Below are 18,673 nucleotides of genomic sequence, written 5' to 3' on the forward strand. Positions count from 1 at the left end.
TGGTGCTTGTACCAAATGGTATTGAATGCTTGCATCTCGTTTGCAAGCACACAGTCCATCTATAGATAAGGAGAGAGAAAGAAGACATAAGAAGACAAGAATATTTTTCTAGGAACAATCCAAGGCTAGAAATTAGCCACCTGTACATTCCTAGCCATTCTTAAAGTGAGATTTTCATTCTGATATTATGGTTGCCAAGCATGCATAAATATACATTTCTGGGGAGCGGTTTTACTAGTTCCCTGGCAGAAAATATGCCAGAATGGCTCTTGGTTTCATGATTTCAGTGAGTTTTGTACCCAGATCCCCAAATCTCTTTCATGAGTATTTTACACTCCGCTTCCCAAGTTTTCATTGTACATACAAAGCCCAAGATTGTTCCCTTTGATTTTTATACACACATACAGTTGGTAGCCATCACATTTTCATTTGGAATAAGCACCATTATTCATAGGAACATCCCTCCAGTCTAATGAGTTATATCATGGCATTAGATTCACTCCATCCATTACTGTTGAAATATTTTTTTTTAAAGTAGCAAGTGGAACCCTGAGGGAATAATTACTTTCTACCAATGAACTCCCTGGTCAATAGGGGACCATATGTGCTATAAGTAATTTTGATAGAACCAAGTTTTCATGTACCCTGCAGAGATTCCCACTTTTAGAATATGGAACAACAGTGTTGGAAGGGACATTGGGGAGATCTTCTACTTATTGTTCTGCTACTCCTGAGTCTTAAGGCAGAAAAAAAATATGTCGTGATTTACTCCACCCTTCAGTCATTTGCATCCAGTGATCTTGTTTTCACGCCTTCCTTGTTCTACGTAGACATCAACGAATGCCTGAACTTCAGGGTTTGCAGTCATCTGTGCAACAACACCAAGGGCTCCTATATGTGCACTTGTGCCAAGAACTTCCAGAAGACCCATCACATGTGCAAGGCTGAAGGTACTGGAAATGGCATTAGGATGGGAGCTTTATTTAATACTCAGAGCAGCGTCCCTGTGTGTATCAGAGAGATCAGCTGATGGTGGGGCTTAATGAGATTTGAACAGATTTTATAGATTACTTCATTCGCCTATTCATTTCTGCATGTTTTTCTAAACGTTAAAAAAAAAACCAGAAATATTTGTCAGGCCTGACATAGTGAAACTGACTGTGCTTTCTAAAAAGGAGACGTCAAAGGATCTTTTCCAGTTTAATGTAACCTTTTAAAAGCCAGCATACTTAGGGCAGCACAAGATTCTTTTCACAGAGGCTTCTGCCATTTTCTAGTGGTTCCTGGAATCACCGCAAAGCTCAGTTGTGTCGTATGGTAGAAAACACCCTGGGTAGAAGCCTTTTGTGTGGAAAGAGCATGGTGCTGCTTTAATCACGGGGGCTCTTGTAAAAATTAAAGGAGGATCAAAGAGAAAATCCTTGGCCAAAACATTTCAAAACCTTTCTTCTCAGCTTGATACTCTTCCCTGAGATATATGTTGGTCCTGGTATTCTAGAAGTTGCTTTCCTGAATTTTTTTTTTCTGGAAGAATATAAGCTAGCTGGACTTTGTTTCTATTAACTTTTGTTTTACTAGGAAGAAAACGGTCAGATTTGCTCTCGCAGGATCAGTGGCAGAATACTATTTAATCCCCATTTTTAATTGGCATGTATGATAATGCTTTGAATGCCATGACACATACTTTGGCGCATTACTATTCAAGAGCAGTGAGTTCTGGCTTTTGCAGCCAAATTCTCTTTAGCTGCTTCTAAAGGAAAAAAAACAAATTACAGTCTGCCTTATGCTTGATCAGAGCAAAATGAGAGATAAAGCAGAAACAGAGCTGAGGATGAAACTAAAGTAAGGTGACTATGACATTAAAACACTTGGCTGATTACAGAACTCCATTTTCTCATTATGGGGCCTAGTGAGTCAGATTTTCTATCAGCCCCTTGGCACTCCTGAAGAAAGTTTGTACATTTGCTCTCTGTGAGGGAACAAAGAGCCTATGTAACTCCCTGCTGTGCTCTGGGGGCCTAGAATTGCCAAGGAATTTCATCTTCTTTTTCATATAGGATGTACTATAAGGCACTTGTGTATTTTCACACTTTGGCGGTAGATCACCATCAAAGAGATACTCATAAGCAAATATTTATGGAAAGCCTATAAAAATATGCTTTCTTAGATGGCAAGGAGAACTACATGCCTGCAAGCATTTAGACTGCTTCTTTGAGGTGTGCAAACATATATAATTACACCTCAGGTTAAATTCATCATGAGAATGAGGAGTGGTCATGTTTGCTCTCTTTTTCCTGAAAATGGAGCCTTCCCCTCTTCTGCCTTGTTCATCTCTCGGTGGGAAGATTCACTCATTTTCATGTCGGGCTCATAAAAATCAAGGTAACGGTTCTATTCCTTTTTTTCAGGCTCTGAGTATCAGATACTTTACATTGCTGATGACAACAAGATCCGCAGCATGTATCCCTTCAACCCGAACTCAGCCTATGAACCCGCCTTCCAAGGTGATGAAAATGTCCGTATTGCTGCCATGGATGTGTACGTGAAGGGTAACAAGATATACTGGACTAACTGGCACACGGGACGCATATCCTGCCGTGATCTCCCCTCCTCAGCCGGTTCTAGCGCCTCCAATCGTAACCGACGGCAGATTGACGGCGGTGTTACCCATCTAAATGTAAGTGGCCGAAATTCATGACTGAGCAGTCGGCAAAGCTGAGATTTTGAAAAGGCCTCGAAGTTCATTTTGCTTCCTGCTTTCTCTTTCAGATCTCAGGGTTAAAGATGCCACGGGGCATTGCCGTGGATTGGGTGGCTGGGAACATTTATTGGACAGACTCGGGGCGTGACGTCATAGAAGTAGCACAGATGAAGGGGGAGAATCGCAAGACACTGATCTCAGGCATGATTGATGAACCACATGCAATCGTCGTGGACCCGCTTCGAGGGTAAGAGAAGCCCCAGTACTCCTTCCAACTTGCCCTGTCCCTGTAGAATGATCTCACAGAAGGCCTTTCTCTTTATAGCGTCATGTACTGGTCAGACTGGGGGAACCACCCTAAAATTGAAACAGCTGCAATGGATGGGACCTTAAGAGAGACACTTGTCCAGGACAATATCCAGTGGCCTACTGGTGAGTTAAGCGAATAATCTGTGCTTTAGGAGCCCAGTTTTCTAATCAAAGCTGGGGATGGCGGGAATATGCTTGACTTTCAGGACTTTTGAAAAGTTAAGTATTGTAATCGACATTTGTGGTTTACTTACAGGTCTGGCTGTTGATTACCACAATGAGCGTCTGTACTGGGCAGATGCCAAGCTGTCAGTCATTGGCAGCATCAGGCTCAATGGCACTGACCCAGTAGTGGCCATCGACAGCAAGAAAGGTAAAAGAAAAAAAAATATAAATGAATCATGCATCTCTGTGCTTTTGTTTGCCTATCTACGCATACCTGTGTGCGTATATGGGAAATAGAGGTGATGATATACTTCTGGTGGCACGATAAGATCTTCTCTCTCCTAGGCAATGTATCTATTATCTCTTTTTTTAGTTAGCAATGATAATGCAATTATTGTTTTTAAATCAAATGGGCAAGGTAAATCAACTAAAGCAATCTGAACCACCAATGCTACATCCCTCTCACTTTTTTTTAGAGAAGTATTTTTTTCTTCCAGAAGTGCAATTGGAATTAGAGAACATTGCTTCCTGCTTTCAGTCTTAGTAGTTGTCATCAGTTGAATGTGTTCTTCTTTTAGAGAATCTAAGAGTATTTTTCACTGAAATTAATACAGGATAGGACAGTGATGGCTAACCTTTTTGCTATCGCGTGCCAAAAGTGGGGGCAGTGGGGGGGTCACGCATGTGCGTGCCCACACCCATAATTCAATGTGCCCTACCCCCCCGTGCATGCGCGTGCGACCCCCCCCTGCGCTCCCCCCGTTTTTCACCCTCCCCAGGCTCCAGAGTCTTCTTAGAGCCTGGGGAGGGTAAAAATGGCCTCTCCCCCACTCCCGGAGGCCCTCCGGAGGTCGGAAATGGCCTGTTTCCTGACTTCTGGTGGGACCGGAAATTAGCTGAACAGTGTGCGCATGCGCGCTGGAGCTGAGCTAGGGCAACACTCACGTGCCCACAGATATGGCTCCGTGTGCCACCTGTGGCACACGTGCCATACGTTCACCATCATGGGGATAGGACATTTCTTTTCCTCTTCATGGTGGCAAACAATAGATCTTTCCCTGTCTTTGTTTTGGGGACAGATGTTTAGCTCACCTGGCCAAATTCAAATATTGTCTCCCCAATACTACAACAAATAGAATCGCCCAAACAATCTCTTACTCTTCTTTCATGCCTTTTTTCCTCTAGGACTCAGCCATCCCTTCAGCATTGACATTTTTGAAGACTACATTTACGGGGTCACTTACATCAACAATCGCATCTTCAAGATCCACAAGTTTGGCCACGGCACTGTCACCAATCTTACCGCTGGACTAAACCATGCCACCGATGTGGTACTCTACCACCAGTATAAACAGCCAGATGGTCAGTTTCACTTTATGGAGCACCACAACGTGGCTTTTGGTATTATATCATGGGGAACCAAGTGCAGGACCTGTGACCAAAAAAACCCTCCAAAAACCCTATTCTGACTTTCTCAGTTTTAATGTGCTACATATGGAAGGCGCAAGATTGGGGAAAGCTGGAACGTTAGTTAGAATTGGTTAGTTAGAACTAGGGTTGTTTTTAAGAACAAAACTGACAGACAGGTTAAGTCCAGTTTTGAGAAAGGCATTAAAAAAATGGAGTTATTTAAGATATTTCATCAGAAAGGAATGACTAGGGAAAAAAAAGAAAATAGTACCAACCATGCATAAGGCTATATGTGTGGGGCTGGGATTGCCATGATTTCATAATTTGACCATCTGTAAAGTAGATACCAAGGCCATGATAACTGAACTTGGATTCGGTATTTGTATGGACAGAGCTGATTACTGTCATAGATTTACCTCTAGAGGTCCCTGCAGCATAGAAAAAAAGGTGATGAGAGGCAAGAAACTGTAACAAAACATTGAGATTTTTGCCTGTATATTGGAGGCTCAAACTATAGTTTGGATGCTAAATTACAGCCTGCCCATCATTAGGGTTTGGTTTGTTGAACAGTGGAGTTATTGAACTTTTTCAGATATTTCAAATGCTTTCAGCACATAGGTTTACCACAGACAAGTTAAGGAAGCCCTCAGGGAGTTAGATGCATTACTTTCCTGTTTCTTTGGAAAAGATTTATGAGAGTAAAAAAAAAAAGTTGTGCAAAATGGGGCAAGGGAACATTCAGTTTTCCTCCTAAAAGATTCTGTCGGTCTCTTGGAATGCAGTCATTCGTGCATTCTGGAATTGTTTATAAAATTCTGGAAGTACATTAGCTGGAATGGGAAAGGTTCTATAGAATCGCCGAAACATCAGAGATGTTGGCTAGATGATCCATTGATTTTGGTTATGGGCATTCATTTCTATTTACATTTTCCACTCACATGATTTCATCTGTGTGGAATTTGCTCGTTCTAAATTTTTGCATTAATCGAGGCACATTATTGGCTAAACTGGAGAGAATGTGCATTTTCAGAGTGATAATAAGCAGATATGTTAGTCTAATGCAGGGGTGTCAAACTCAAGGCTTGGGGGTTGGATCCAGCCCATGGGGTGCTTAGATCTGGCCCATAGGGCCACCCTGGAAATAGCAACAGACCAGCCCACGGTGCCTCTGCCAGTGAAAACAGAGCTCCGTTTTCACTGGCAGAGGGTTGCAGGAGGCCGTCACAGCCGAAAACAGAACTCGGAAGCTGTTTTCGCTGGCAGAGCGCTTGGGTCACCACAGGCGCCCCCGACATGAGTGATGTCGAGCTGGCCACATCCCCTGAGGTCAAACATAATGCTGATGCAGCCCTCAATGAAATCGAGTTTGACACCCCTGGTCTAATGGATCATCAAGAAATAGAAGGGGGAGGGGGGGGAGAGAGAATTGATCAGCATGGACTCTGAGCCAGGAAAAGACAAGCTGGATTGTAAAAAGGCTCTTCCGAAACCGAATGAAAAGAAGGCAACCCAGAAAATCAGGTCTTACTTCCTGAGGTTCTTTTTCCAACCCTCTTTGGACGCCAAAGGATCTGCCATGCAGTGACAGAAAATGTTTTACCTGAGACCTCTGCTGAACTCTTATATTTGCTGTCTTTTCTCTCCAGTGACCAACCCCTGTGACAGGAAGAAGTGTGAATGGCTCTGCCTCCTAAGCCCAAGCGGTCCTGTGTGCACTTGCCCCAATGGCAGGAGGTTGGACAATGGCATATGTGTGCTTGTTCCTTCACCTAGTGTCTCACCTGCTGGTAGGTCCATCTTCCCTTCTATGCTCTGAGCTCTCTGTAACTGTGGGTCCTTTAGGCTTGAACTTTGTTGCCCTTTAAGGCGTTGATCCTTCTCAGGCAGCCCCTGGTAAGACATGCAAGATGAATACTTCAACATGGTGGGTACCATAGTTTGGGTTTCTTTATTGGACAATGGAAATCAGCTCAAGTATCCCTTCACCAATTGAAACTGATGGCCATCAGAACCCACCTAGATCAGGGGTGGGCAACTGTGGCCCTTTTACGACCTGTGGACTTGCAACTTCCAGAATTCCTGAGACAGCCAAGCTGTCATTGTACATATTTACAGCAAAATTGATTTAGCCTCTACTGCTCCAATCCATAACAAAAATACAAGACAACATGAATAATATAGATAATGGTCCTTATACAAGTAATTAGGGAGAAACCAGTCATGTGTTTCCATGTAGGCATGGAGTGATTGTAGTTGCATTTGGATAAAAGCTGTTTTTAAACCTGTTTGTCCGACTGGCTATATATTTCGGTGTCTTCTGCCCAAAGCTCATGCTTTGTATGGAGACAATCCAGGCTCAGTGGCTTTTTCCAGTTAAAGGTTTTTTTTCCCCCCCAGAAAGATAATAAGAAAATGTTGCGCTTGACCTAACCCAAGACAGACAGATCAGGAACCATACCTTTCTCTTCTTTTCCAAAGGAGAGCTCAGTTTCATGATGAAAAGAGAAAAGGATGCACCATGCAAATGGGAAGAGTTGGAGGGGGATGGGGAGCACAACATATTTTAAGCCTGTTTAATGCTTGACGGCAATTTTGTTCTGCCTTTTTACATAAATGCGGTAGAACGCTTGCACAAGTGTCCTTTGGCCGGAAATCAACACATTTCAGTGACTTCGTTAAAAGTACTACAAAACTGCAGTTGAGGTTTACAAGTAGTTACATCCTCCTGCCTTAATGTTCTTTTCGCTGCTTCTGAAGTTAATGGCAAACACAACACTACGAACTAGACGGCCCTATGTTTCTCTTGCCTGGTGGGCCGATGCTTCTTAGGAAACCGTAAGCATCAAAGCAAAGCATACGTGCCACAAGTGTACAGAGAGCTATTTCAGGTCCCAGGAGAGCAGTGAGCCTCTTTTGTGCACCGTTTCTGACTTCCCCTTGCATTCTTTTATCTCTTGTGGAGCAAGTAATGTTGTGTTTTCAGTCTGATCAGGAAGAGTAGTACGGCATTCTCATACATTATTTATTTATTTATTTATTTATTATTTATATTGCTGCCTATTCGCCCATGGTGACTCAAGGCGGCTTACAGAATATAAAACCATTTTTATTTATTTATTTATTTTATTTTTTTATATAATTATTGGTGCACATGCACCAAGACAAATTCCTTGTGTGTCCAATCACACTTGGCCAATAAAAAATTCTATTCTGTTCTGTTCTATTCTATTCTATTCTATTCTATTCTATTCTATTCTATTCTATTCTATTCTATTCTATTCTATTCTATTTAAAACAATAAAAACTAAGAAAAAAAGTCAAATTAATATAGTACAATATAACAAAATCATCCCCACCCTCCCGTCCTGGCGACAGCAGTTCACACGAGCCATTTAACGGGGTTCATCCTGCTCTTGGTTCCCCAGACCCGCTGGCAGAACCAGGTCTGCAGCGCCTTCCAGAAGAGTATTAGAGTGGGGGCCATTCTAATCTCTGGGGGAAAGATGTTCTAGAGGGGGCCACCATGGAGAAGGCCCTTCTTCTGGGTCCCACCAGATGTATCTCACTCAGAGATGGGACCCGCAACATTCCCTGCCTCCCCGTTTTGATGGGTTGGGTAGATATGACCAGCAAGAGATGGTCCCTCAGATAACCCGGTCCCAAGCCATGATGAGCAAGATAAATGGTTTTTAGGGTACTTTACAATCTTACAACCAGCTTATTAGTTGCAAGGCACTTGATAGAAGAATCAATACCTTTGTGCTTCTACTTAAGAGCAAGGAGATAAAGACAATTCTACACATGGCAAGTATCTACTGAGAACTGCCTTGTGCTTGTAAAAGTAGGAGAATATTCAGAGCTACCTACTTCAGGGTTGACCTATAAACATAGGGAGATGTTTCAATCTTCTGCTCTGTCTAATTTTCCAAGGCTTCAAGAAGATAAGGTCTTTCGTATCTCCTGCTTCTTAATAAATTCCAAGCATTGAACTTGGGACTTGCCACTGTGCCGTGGATCCTATCCTGAACATTAGCCACTTACCCTGTAGGCTGTAGAGGAATGTTGCTGAGAATTCCTTGTAGACTCTTGCATAACATCCGTTGATCTGTAGCTGGCCACAGATTAGTTATGTTGTTACAAATGACAGTAGTAATTTCTATTGAGGATCTGTGCAGTGTAAAATTTATATGTGGGCTGTGGTTATATATTTTGAAATTGAAGCCCTCTTCTGGCACAGGAACATCTTTACATTTTACTTGCTCTCGGTGAAGCTACTGGCTGTAATGTCTACCCAAATCTTGGGCTTTCTTAGGAGAAACTTCTTCAGATTTTGGTTCCCAGAACCCATGTTGCTTAATCATGCATTCTTTGTGTATGTACAGAACTCTGGGAAATAATTCTTCTGTTACATGGATTCTAAATCCACCTTTTGCTGTGAAGCCCTAGGCCAGTGATGGCTAACCTTTTTGCTGTTGCGTGCTAAAAGCGGGGGAAATGTGGGGAGGTCACCCACATGCGTGCCCACACCCATAGTTCAATATGCCCTGCCCCTGCGCCTCCCACTGCCCCGCTTTTAGCATGTGATGGCACAGTGGGCCCGGTAGGCCCGTTTTTCACCATCCCCAGGCTCCAGAGGCTTTCTAGAAGCCTGGGGAGGGCGAAAACAGCCTTCCCCCCCTCCCCGGAGGCCCTCCAGAGGCTGGAAACAGCCCATTTCCCAACTTCTGGTGGGACCGGAAGGCCCCAAAATCAGCTGGCCAGTGCACGCATGCGCACTGCAGCTGAGCTATGGCAATGCTCGCGTGCCCACTGATATGGCTCTGTGTGCCACCTGTGGCACCCGTGCCATAGGTTCGCCATCACGGCCCTAGGCAATTCCCTTCCTCCGTGAAACCATGTACCGCAACTCAAATACATGGCAGTGGAAACATTAGTTCCCTGCTGCCACTTTCCCTCCGCTTCCTCTCTTACTTTTCCACAAGTCAATTTGGATTATAAGCACTTCAGAGAAGGAAATTTTTTGCTGGTAAGAATTTTAAGCACTGGTGATGTTATTAAAACAGTGCATAATAGCAATGCCAATAGCGGTAGCACTTATATATCACTTCGCAGTGCTTTTACAGCCCTCTCTAAGCGGTTTACAGAGACAGCCTATTGCCCCCAACAATCTGGGTCCTCATTTTACCCACCTCGGAAGGATGGAAGGCGGAATTAATCTGAAGCCTGGTGAGATTCAATCTGCCAAATTGCAGGCAGCCAGCAGTCAGGAGAAGTAGCCTGCAGTACTGCATTCTAACCACTGTGCCACCGCGGCACATAATAATAATAAAAAGTAAGGAGGACCTGCTTTTTCATCTCTTTGCATGCTTTATGCTTCAGTTCCAGCCACTGACACTTGCGACCTCGTTTGCCTCAATGGTGGCAGCTGTTTCCTCAATGCACGCAAGCAGCCCAAGTGCCGTTGCCAGCCACGTTACATCGGGGACAAGTGCCAGTATGACCAGTGCTCCAGCTATTGCCAGAACGGAGGCACTTGTGCTGCTTCTTTATCTGGTAAGTTGTTGTAAAAATTTACGAGAAGAGTTGGATGCCCAGAGCTTATCAATACAGGGAGAGGAAAATTGGAGAGTCCTGGCTTACAATACCGGAAAAAAAATACAGCACTGTTCTGTTAGGTACAAATGCAAATTGGACACCAACATATCCCTCACTTTGCTGCTTATTTTTTTTTTCTACTATCATTTCCCTATATTTTAAACTACAGGTAATCCTCAACATACAACCAACCATAAGTGAGCCCCATATTTCTGTTTGCTAAGTGAAACATTTCTTAAGTGAGTTTTGCCCCATTTCACGATCTTTCCTGCCATCGTTGTTAAGCAAATCACTGCAGTTGTGAAGTTAGTAACCCGGTTGTTAAGTGAATCTGGCTTCCCTTTGGACTTCGCTTGTCAGAAAGTCGCAAAAGGGGATCACATGACCCCGGGACACTGTAACCGTCATAAATAAGAGTCAGTTGTCGAGCGTCTGAATTTTGATCACATGGCATTGGCGATGCGGCAATGGTTGTAAATGGAAAAAACGGTCATAAGTCCCTTTTTTCAGTGCCGTAAGTCAAGGACTACCTGTATTTTTCCCCCGAAGGCCTTATAAGTTACATTTATTCTTTGTAAATGTCTCTAGTTTCTCTGTGGAGTCAAATCTTCATCGATTTGCTGCTTTTCCAGTTGAAATGGATGGAGGCTCCGAGCCAGGGAAAACATTTGACAGCCAACATGGGCATTCAGTAAAATGCTTGGTTCGCTGCAGGAATTCAGTATACAGCAGCGGTGAAATCCAGCCGGATCTATCTGGCTCGCGCGAACTGATAGCGCTGGTGGTGGGAGGCTCCGCCCACCCGCCAGGATGTCATTACGTCCCTTTTTTACCCTCTGCGCATGCGCAGAAGACTCTGCGCATGCACAGAAGAGGTGCACGCGCTCCCATTCCTGAACCGGTAACGACGGTACGTGGATTTCACCGCTGGTATACAGCCTTGCAAAGCTTTTTCTTGTTTGTTGGGAAGCCCTCTGCCAAAATCAAAACCACGCTTAATCGACAATCTCTTTCTTCCCACCCACCCAGGGATGCCAACGTGCCGCTGCCCCAATGGCTTCACTGGTTCTCAGTGCAACAAGCCGGTGTGCATGGATTACTGCCTTAACAACGGCAGTTGTACAGTCAACCAGGGCAACCAGCCGAACTGCCGCTGCCCGGACAGTTACGTTGGTGACAAGTGCCAGTTTCGTAAGTATTCCCAAGCAAGTCTTAAAAGGTGTCGTGAGGGTTTTCAAGGGCAGAGTCTGTCCGTCAGTCGCTGCCAAGAATACCCCAAATTCTAACCAAAAGGAGGAAGTACAGAGAAATCAATTAGTGTAGCCAAGCAGTCTTCTCCCAGACTTCCAGGAAGTTGGAGCTGAAATCTCTGCCTTGCTTCCTTGGATCTTTCTTGGGGTCGGTAGCAACAGCGAAGGTGAAATTGGATGGGGAATATATACATTTCTCTCCAAGGATTGCTGTAATCTTTCCATTCAATATAGAATCACTTTGCTTACCCTATTACTAGTGCAAATAGGCACATTTGGATTGTGCTTGCAATCTTGGGTCACATTCATAGTCTCTAGGCCAGGGCCCCGGGGGCCGGATCCGGCCTGCAGGGTGCTTTTATCTGGTCCATGGGACTGTCCTGGAAACAGCAATGGACTGGCCCGCAGTGCCTCTGCCAGCAAAAACAGAGCTCGGGGGGGGGGGGGGGGGCGCTCCTGTACTCCATTTTTGCTAGCAGAGGGTTGCAAGGGCCGTAGGCAGCCCTCCTGAGCTCCATTTTCACTGGCAGAGGATTACAGGAAGCCGTTGCAACTGAAAACAGTGCTCAGGAGCCCGTTTACACTGGCAGAGTTCTCGGGCCTCCATAGGCGCCCCTTACATGAGTGACATCGAGATGGCCACGCCCACCCCAGCCCCTCAAGGTCAAACACAACTCTGATGTGGCTCTCAATGAAATAGAGTTTGATACCCCTGCTCTAGGCACACCATAAAAATTCACACAATGTAGGAACTGAACATGCCAGAGAACTTCAGAGTGTTCCATTTCCTCTTTGGACCATGCCAGGGTTTCTAGAAGTAAATCTTCTGAATTAGGAGGATCTTAAGTGCCATTCCAGAAGAGATAGGCCTGTTTCGGGATTGGATTACCCCTTGGAACAGCTTTTAGTTCAGAGGGCTTATTTCTGGAAACCACTGAACCATTCAGAGAATGGCATGTTCTGAAAGAGATTTACCATGTGCTTTTTGGGGGTGGGGGGGGCAGGGGGTTACATGCCAAAACTGTCTGGAGCATTCTTTTTGCAAATAAGTGAATTCCTGTGCACATCCTTAATGTGCTAGCACTTTTTAAAAAAATAACATCATTTAATAATAACCAATCATTGGTGTATAAGAGATTAAAAAAAGATTCCGAGTGAGCCGGCAATCAATTGTTTGTGAATCTCAGGCTAAGGCCGAATCTCTGCTGTGAATCTGGAATGAATCCTTTCCCGTTAACGCCAACATCCCTCTTGCTCTTTCAGGCCTTTGTTCAAACTACTGTGAAAATAATGGCGTGTGCCATTTGACAGCCTCTGGGACTCAGCAGTGTCGCTGCACAACAAATTATTACGGTGACCGCTGCCAGCATGACAAGTGTGACCGCTGCCTCAAGGGCAAATGCTCCATCAACAAGCAGAGTGGCAATGTCACCTGCATGTAAGTAGGTGGGATTTGTTGCGAGAAGTGCCGATGGGTGTGGAAAGAGGAGAGCCCAAGTGGTTCGGGGTTGTAGGCAGGGGTGGGCTGCTGGGAGATTCGCAGGGGTTCGGGAGAACCTCTAGCTAAGATTCTGTGCAGTTCGGAGAACCCCCAAATCCCACTCCTGCCTGGGCCCGCCCACCCCGTCCCTCCCCTCCCAGGAGTCCCCATGCCGCCTGTTTTGGGTGCAGGTAAGTGCAGGGCATGTGCAGAGGCTTGGGGAGGGCGAAAAATGGGCCTATCGTAAGTTTGGGAAGGCTGGAAACAAACCCGTTTCCAGCCTCCAGAGGGACTCCGGAGCCTGGGGAGGCATTTTCACCCTCCCAGAGGCTCAAAGAAAGCCTCCGGAGCCCGGGGAGGGCAAAAATGCCCCCTCCCCGCCATGGTGCAGGAGGCAACTAGGCCACGCCCACCATGGCCACGCCTACACAGCAACCGGGCAGAGAACCCCTTGCTAAAATTTTTGAAGCCCACCCCTGGTTGTAGGGGGAACAGCTGAACTAAGTACAGGAAAGGAGGGAGGAGAAATGGCTAGGACAGTGGGGCTATGTTGAAAGACTGAGAGTCGCGGTAAGAAATCTGGGCTCCGTTGACCACCCTTCCCTTTGACCTTTGCAGCTGCCCTGATGGCAAGATGGCCCCCAGCTGTTTGACTTGCAACAACTACTGCATGAATGGAGGGACGTGCACCATGAATGCTGAAACTTCCATGCCGGAGTGCCAGTGAGTAGGGAGGAAACTTGGAACGAAGGAAGGGACGGCATGCCCATGTGCTCGAGACAAAAGAAGAGATGATTACCCGCCACTTTCCAGAATGATAACGGGTGTTGATTTCCCATGTTATCCTGTTTCCCAGTTCTTTTCTGTTTCTGTTCTAAGTATAGTCTTAGAATATTGTCTATTGCCCTATTGCCTTAGATCACCTACAATAGTTGTCAATAGCAATAGCACTTAGACTTATATACCGCTTCATAGAGCTTTACAGCCCTCTCTAAGTGGTTTACAGAGTCAGCCTATTGCCCCCAATAATCTGGGTCCTCATTTTACCGACTTTGGATTTTGGAACACTGAGTCAAACTTGAGCGGGTCAGGATCAAACTCCTGACAGTGAGCAGATTCAGCCTGCAATGCTGCATTCTAGCCACTGCGCCACCATGGCTCTACATAACTTAACGTAAGCTGCATAATTCATGTCATCCAGCCCTGATTTATTTATTCTCTCAGTTAGTATCACCCCAGTATTGCTCTTGCCACCATCTTCCCTGCTCAAAGGAGCTGTCCTCTTGGGTTTATCGCGCATCCACCCTACTTAAATCTTTTGCTTCTCGCTCTACAGGTGTATCTTGAAAATGACTGGGGAGCGTTGTGAGGAATCTCTGAGCAGTGGGCAACAAAGCAACCGTAAGTGGAGTAGACAGATGACTGCGGTAGGGACTGATGTGTGTCTGTGTGTGTTGGAAAGGGAGATTGGAGGTCATCTGTTGGTTGAGAAGGAAATTGATAAGGTTCCAAATCAAGCAGACAATGTGACTCACGGTGTTTCAGTATCTGAGTGATAATCCACTAAGATTATCTTTCCGGCTCTGGTGAGATGATAGGAGTATAATAGAGGAGAATATTCGTAGCTCAGGGTTGAAATGAGGGGTCCTTGGTGCTCTCTGAGCTTGCTTGTTTTCTTGCAGACGTTTCATTACCCTAATAGGTAACATCATCAGTGCTAGCTGATGTTATCTAGTTAGGGTAATGAAACGTCTGCAAGAAAACAAGCTCACAGAGCACCAAGGACCCCCTCGAAATTTTCACTGTTCTCATTCTAGAGCTGTTGTGAGTTCTGTAGAGGACAGAAGAAGTTCAGTACGGAAGGTTGTGAAAATTAAAGGTATAGACTCCACTGTTATTTCAACAAAGAGTCTGGCGGGCAGGCAGAGTAATCCTGCCACCCCAGCCATTGCCAAATTGAAACCCCATCTCTTCATTATAAGGGAGAAGGAATTCTATCTATTTACTCCAAGGTGGTTGACTTGTTTCTCCTCTTCTCCAACCTAATAACACTGTAGAGTAAGTCTTATTGAAGGCGCCTGGCTCAAATTCATGCTTAGAAGGCCCTTTGCTTCTGAAGGAAGAACTGGGGTCTCCTCAGTGCTACCCACTACACACACTGTCTCCCATTTGGAAATGAAGAGGAGTATACTCTCTCAGATTGTTATCTATTGTTGTCATTGCTGTCAGGAAAAAAAAAAAACGGTATCAAGAGACATATATAAAGGGAAGGTAACGTGGCTCATGTGTCCAGAGCAGGGATGAATGTTTTCTATATTTTAGAGAAAACCAATGTCTCCCTATTTTTTTCTAGGAACCGTATCTATTGTCATTCCAATTCTGCTGCTCCTCCTCCTAATGCTAGTGGCTGGTGCTGTGGTTTGGTACAAAAAGAGGATTAAAGGGTAAGTTTAGGCATTCCAAAACAATGAATGCAGATGGTCTACGAAGTCCTATAAAACTACCGTTGTACAGACTGGGTTTCTATCCTTAAATACGGGATTGTTTATTTATTTATATATATATATAAGCCAGCTTGTAGACAGATGCAAACCTTTTTCGGCAAAGGTTCAGCCTTGATTATGTCTTTGATCCAGTCTGTTGCACTTCTGTTCTCACCTATGACACCTTTTGCCTTGGGTCAATAATTCCTTTTCAGGTGCCAAATTGGATTGAAGTATCTTGTACTACGGTATATAGTAGATTCATAATATTAGTAACTGGATTGTCCCGGGAGGAAATGGATGGAGAAGGTGTATCTTTTGCATACTTAAATCTTAATCTTCTGCCAAACGCATGGATCTTTGGCTTCAAACAAGTACTGGGATACCTTAAGATTGAGATACCTTAAGAGGAAGCCACTGAAATATTTATATTTTTACATAGATAGATAGATAGATAGATAGATAGATAGATAGATAGATAGATAGATAGATAGATAGATGAAAGAAAGAAAGAAAGAAAGAAAGAAAAAGAAAGAAAGAAAGAAAGAAAGAAAGAAAGAAAGAAAGAAAGAAAGAAAGAAAGAAAGAAAGAAAGAAAGAAAGAAAGAAAGAAAGAAAGAAAGAAAATAGTGATTTGGGATGTCACTTAACTATGGCTATACAAACATCTTGATTTATGTAGGAAAAACCCTGGCTAGAACAATAATGCACATATAGACCTACGAAAAAAGAACAAAACAAAATAGATAGATAGATGATAGATAGATAGATAGATAGATAGATAGATAGATAGATAGTGATAGATAGATAGATAGATAGATAGATAGATAGATAGATAGATAGATAGATAGATAGATAGATGTAGATGTAGATATATAATTTTATACACACGCACACAAAGGTAAAGGTTTCCCTGTCCAGTTATGTCTGACTCTAGGGCGCAGTGCTCATCTCCATTTCTTGGCTGAGGGAGCCACTGTTGCCCAAAGACATGTTCTGTGGTCATGTGGCCAACATGTTTATATGCCAAAGGTGCATGGAACACTATTATCTTTCCACCTAAGTGGTACCTATTAATCTATTCACATTTGCATGCTTTTAAACTGCTAGGTGGGCAGGAGCTGGGGCAAGGAACGGGAACTCACCCCCTTGCATGGTGCTTGGGTCTCGAACCTGGGCTGTCAGCTTTTGATCTGACAAGCTCAGCGCCTTTAACCGTTCAGCCATCGCATCCCCTATATCCAGATTACCTTACAACTAAACTCTTCTGTATTAATCAATGTTATATCCTCCCCTATTATATACATAAAAGTTATTCTGAGGGCCAAACTACATTTTACAAATAAAACCTTGGATTCCAGTCTCCTATGTTTATAAAACTGGGTAGGTAGAGATATTTCCTTGTCCTTACACAGCAATTTCCAGCAAACACAAAACATTTTTCCCCGGGGAGGATATTTGCAGCGCAAAATCAATAACATGCAGAAGAGATTAAGGATCTTATCCTTTTACACACGTTCCTTGAAGGTGTTTAAACTATCACAACAAGCACAATTGCTGAGTTAGTGCATAATTCTGCCCCACCTCCCTAGCATTTGCAGTTCAGGTCCTACTTAGTAACGCTGCATTGCCAGATGCTTGCATCAATGCCCATCCATGGGTGTTTGACCCCCATTCATCCCTGCTGTGTCTCTCATCCAGGGCCAAAGGTTTTCAGCACCAGCGCATGACCAACGGAGCCATGAACGTGGAGATTGGCAATCCCACCTACAAGATGTACGAGGGGGACCCCGACGCAGATGATGTAGGGGAGCTACTAGATGCCGACTTCGCTCTGGACCCTGATAAGGTTTGGAAGAGGAAGTGGGACCCCAGACTGCACAAAGATGTTGTGCACCGTCATTATTATATGAGAATCGTGTGCCTGGAAAAGCTGCATTACCCAATCTATAGTTACACATATTGATGCTAATCTAAATATTTAGTCCTTGACTTACAACAGTTCATTTAAATGACCGTTCAAAGTTACAACGGCACAGAAAAAAAATGACTTATGAGTCATGACCATTTTTTTCATACAACTGTTGCAGCATCCCCATGGTCACGTGATCAAAATTTAAACACTTAGCAACTGATTCATATTTATGACGGGTGCAGTGTCCTGGGGTCATGTGACCCCCTTTTGTGACCTTCTGACAAGCAGAGTCAATGGGGAAGCCAGATTCACTGAACAACCTGGTTAGTTACTTAACAACTGCAGTGATTTAGTTCACAACTGTGGCAAGAAAGGTCGTAAAATGGGGCAAACTTAACAAATGTCTCACTTAGCAAACAGAAATTTGGGCCTCAATTGTGGTCATAAGTCGAGAATACCTATAACTGATATTTATATCCAAATGCAACGGCACATTTTGTGACATGAACACAACAGTTCCCTTCCTATCCCAAGGTTTTCATGGACTAAAAGGATCACCCTTTAAGACAGAGATCAAATGCCATTGTGTGATTTTTACAATGATGATGTGCGTATTGGAAAATACCCTTTTCAAATGACCATAAACTTGCAAATCTTCAATAATTTCACTCTATCTCCTTTCAATCTGTTAAATTTGCAATTTAAAAAGGAGGTTGTGTTTTAATATTTCTGTAGACTATATCTGGAGAAATTGTGGGAGCCTTGCCATCTACTGGCTCTGGATTCAAAGCTTAATATCCCATTTGCCTTTAACCTATCACTAACTGGATTGTCAGCAGTTTTCCAAGGCAGATGTTTGGGCAGAAATATTAGCCTTAAAACTACCCAAGAATGGTTGCACTTGTACCAGAGAACTGGAGAAACTTAAGTAGCATTATTTTCCACTTTCATGCGTAACCATACAATATGGTTTAGTATTTGGGTGTGTTTTTATAGTAACTTCAAAAAAGACAATTGGTAATGTGCTTTGTTATCCCCCAAACCCCAACAATTTGAGCAATGCATTTTTCCATTAGTCTTTTCGATGACCAAATTAAAACAGGGGAAGGGAGGCAACCAGATGTAGTGTGGAGCACCCATTAAACTTTGGCCAAAGCCTGAGTTTTGGATTGTGAGGGTCTCCGCTTCATTGAAATGATCCATGCCATCTCTCCAGGCGTTATTGCTGTTAAGCAATCATTGATTGGTTTTCCTTTTCATCAAGCGTTGTAGGTCACTCTTTTGGGGGGGGGGGCAGCTCCACTAAGTGATAAATAAATAAAAAGGATGCACGAATTTCAGAAATCACTTGGAATAAGTGCTTCT

At 43.9% G+C, this 18,673-nt stretch overlaps 1 protein-coding gene across 3 annotated transcripts in view; it reads left to right on the forward strand.

Moving 5' to 3' along the window:
* Positions 1 to 18,673, forward strand: part of LRP1 (LDL receptor related protein 1) — a 336,417-nt gene that overhangs the window by 315,315 nt on the left and 2,429 nt on the right. For all 3 annotated transcript variants that reach the window (XM_034419253.3, XM_034419254.3, XM_034419255.3), the window contains 14 exons: positions 831 to 950; positions 2,409 to 2,677; positions 2,770 to 2,948; positions 3,027 to 3,133; positions 3,267 to 3,383; positions 4,361 to 4,537; positions 6,232 to 6,372; positions 9,965 to 10,138; positions 11,210 to 11,371; positions 12,694 to 12,868; positions 13,529 to 13,633; positions 14,247 to 14,311; positions 15,264 to 15,354; positions 17,095 to 17,242. In XM_034419253.3, coding sequence (XP_034275144.2) covers positions 831 to 950; positions 2,409 to 2,677; positions 2,770 to 2,948; positions 3,027 to 3,133; positions 3,267 to 3,383; positions 4,361 to 4,537; positions 6,232 to 6,372; positions 9,965 to 10,138; positions 11,210 to 11,371; positions 12,694 to 12,868; positions 13,529 to 13,633; positions 14,247 to 14,311; positions 15,264 to 15,354; positions 17,095 to 17,242 — 2,030 coding nt within the window. The remainder of the gene's footprint in view (positions 1 to 830; positions 951 to 2,408; positions 2,678 to 2,769; positions 2,949 to 3,026; positions 3,134 to 3,266; positions 3,384 to 4,360; positions 4,538 to 6,231; positions 6,373 to 9,964; positions 10,139 to 11,209; positions 11,372 to 12,693; positions 12,869 to 13,528; positions 13,634 to 14,246; positions 14,312 to 15,263; positions 15,355 to 17,094; positions 17,243 to 18,673) is intronic.

This window comes from Pantherophis guttatus, chromosome 2 (genome assembly GCF_059756535.1).
Source record: "Pantherophis guttatus breed Tessera chromosome 2, ASM5975653v1, whole genome shotgun sequence".
NCBI lineage: Eukaryota > Metazoa > Chordata > Lepidosauria > Squamata > Colubridae > Pantherophis > Pantherophis guttatus.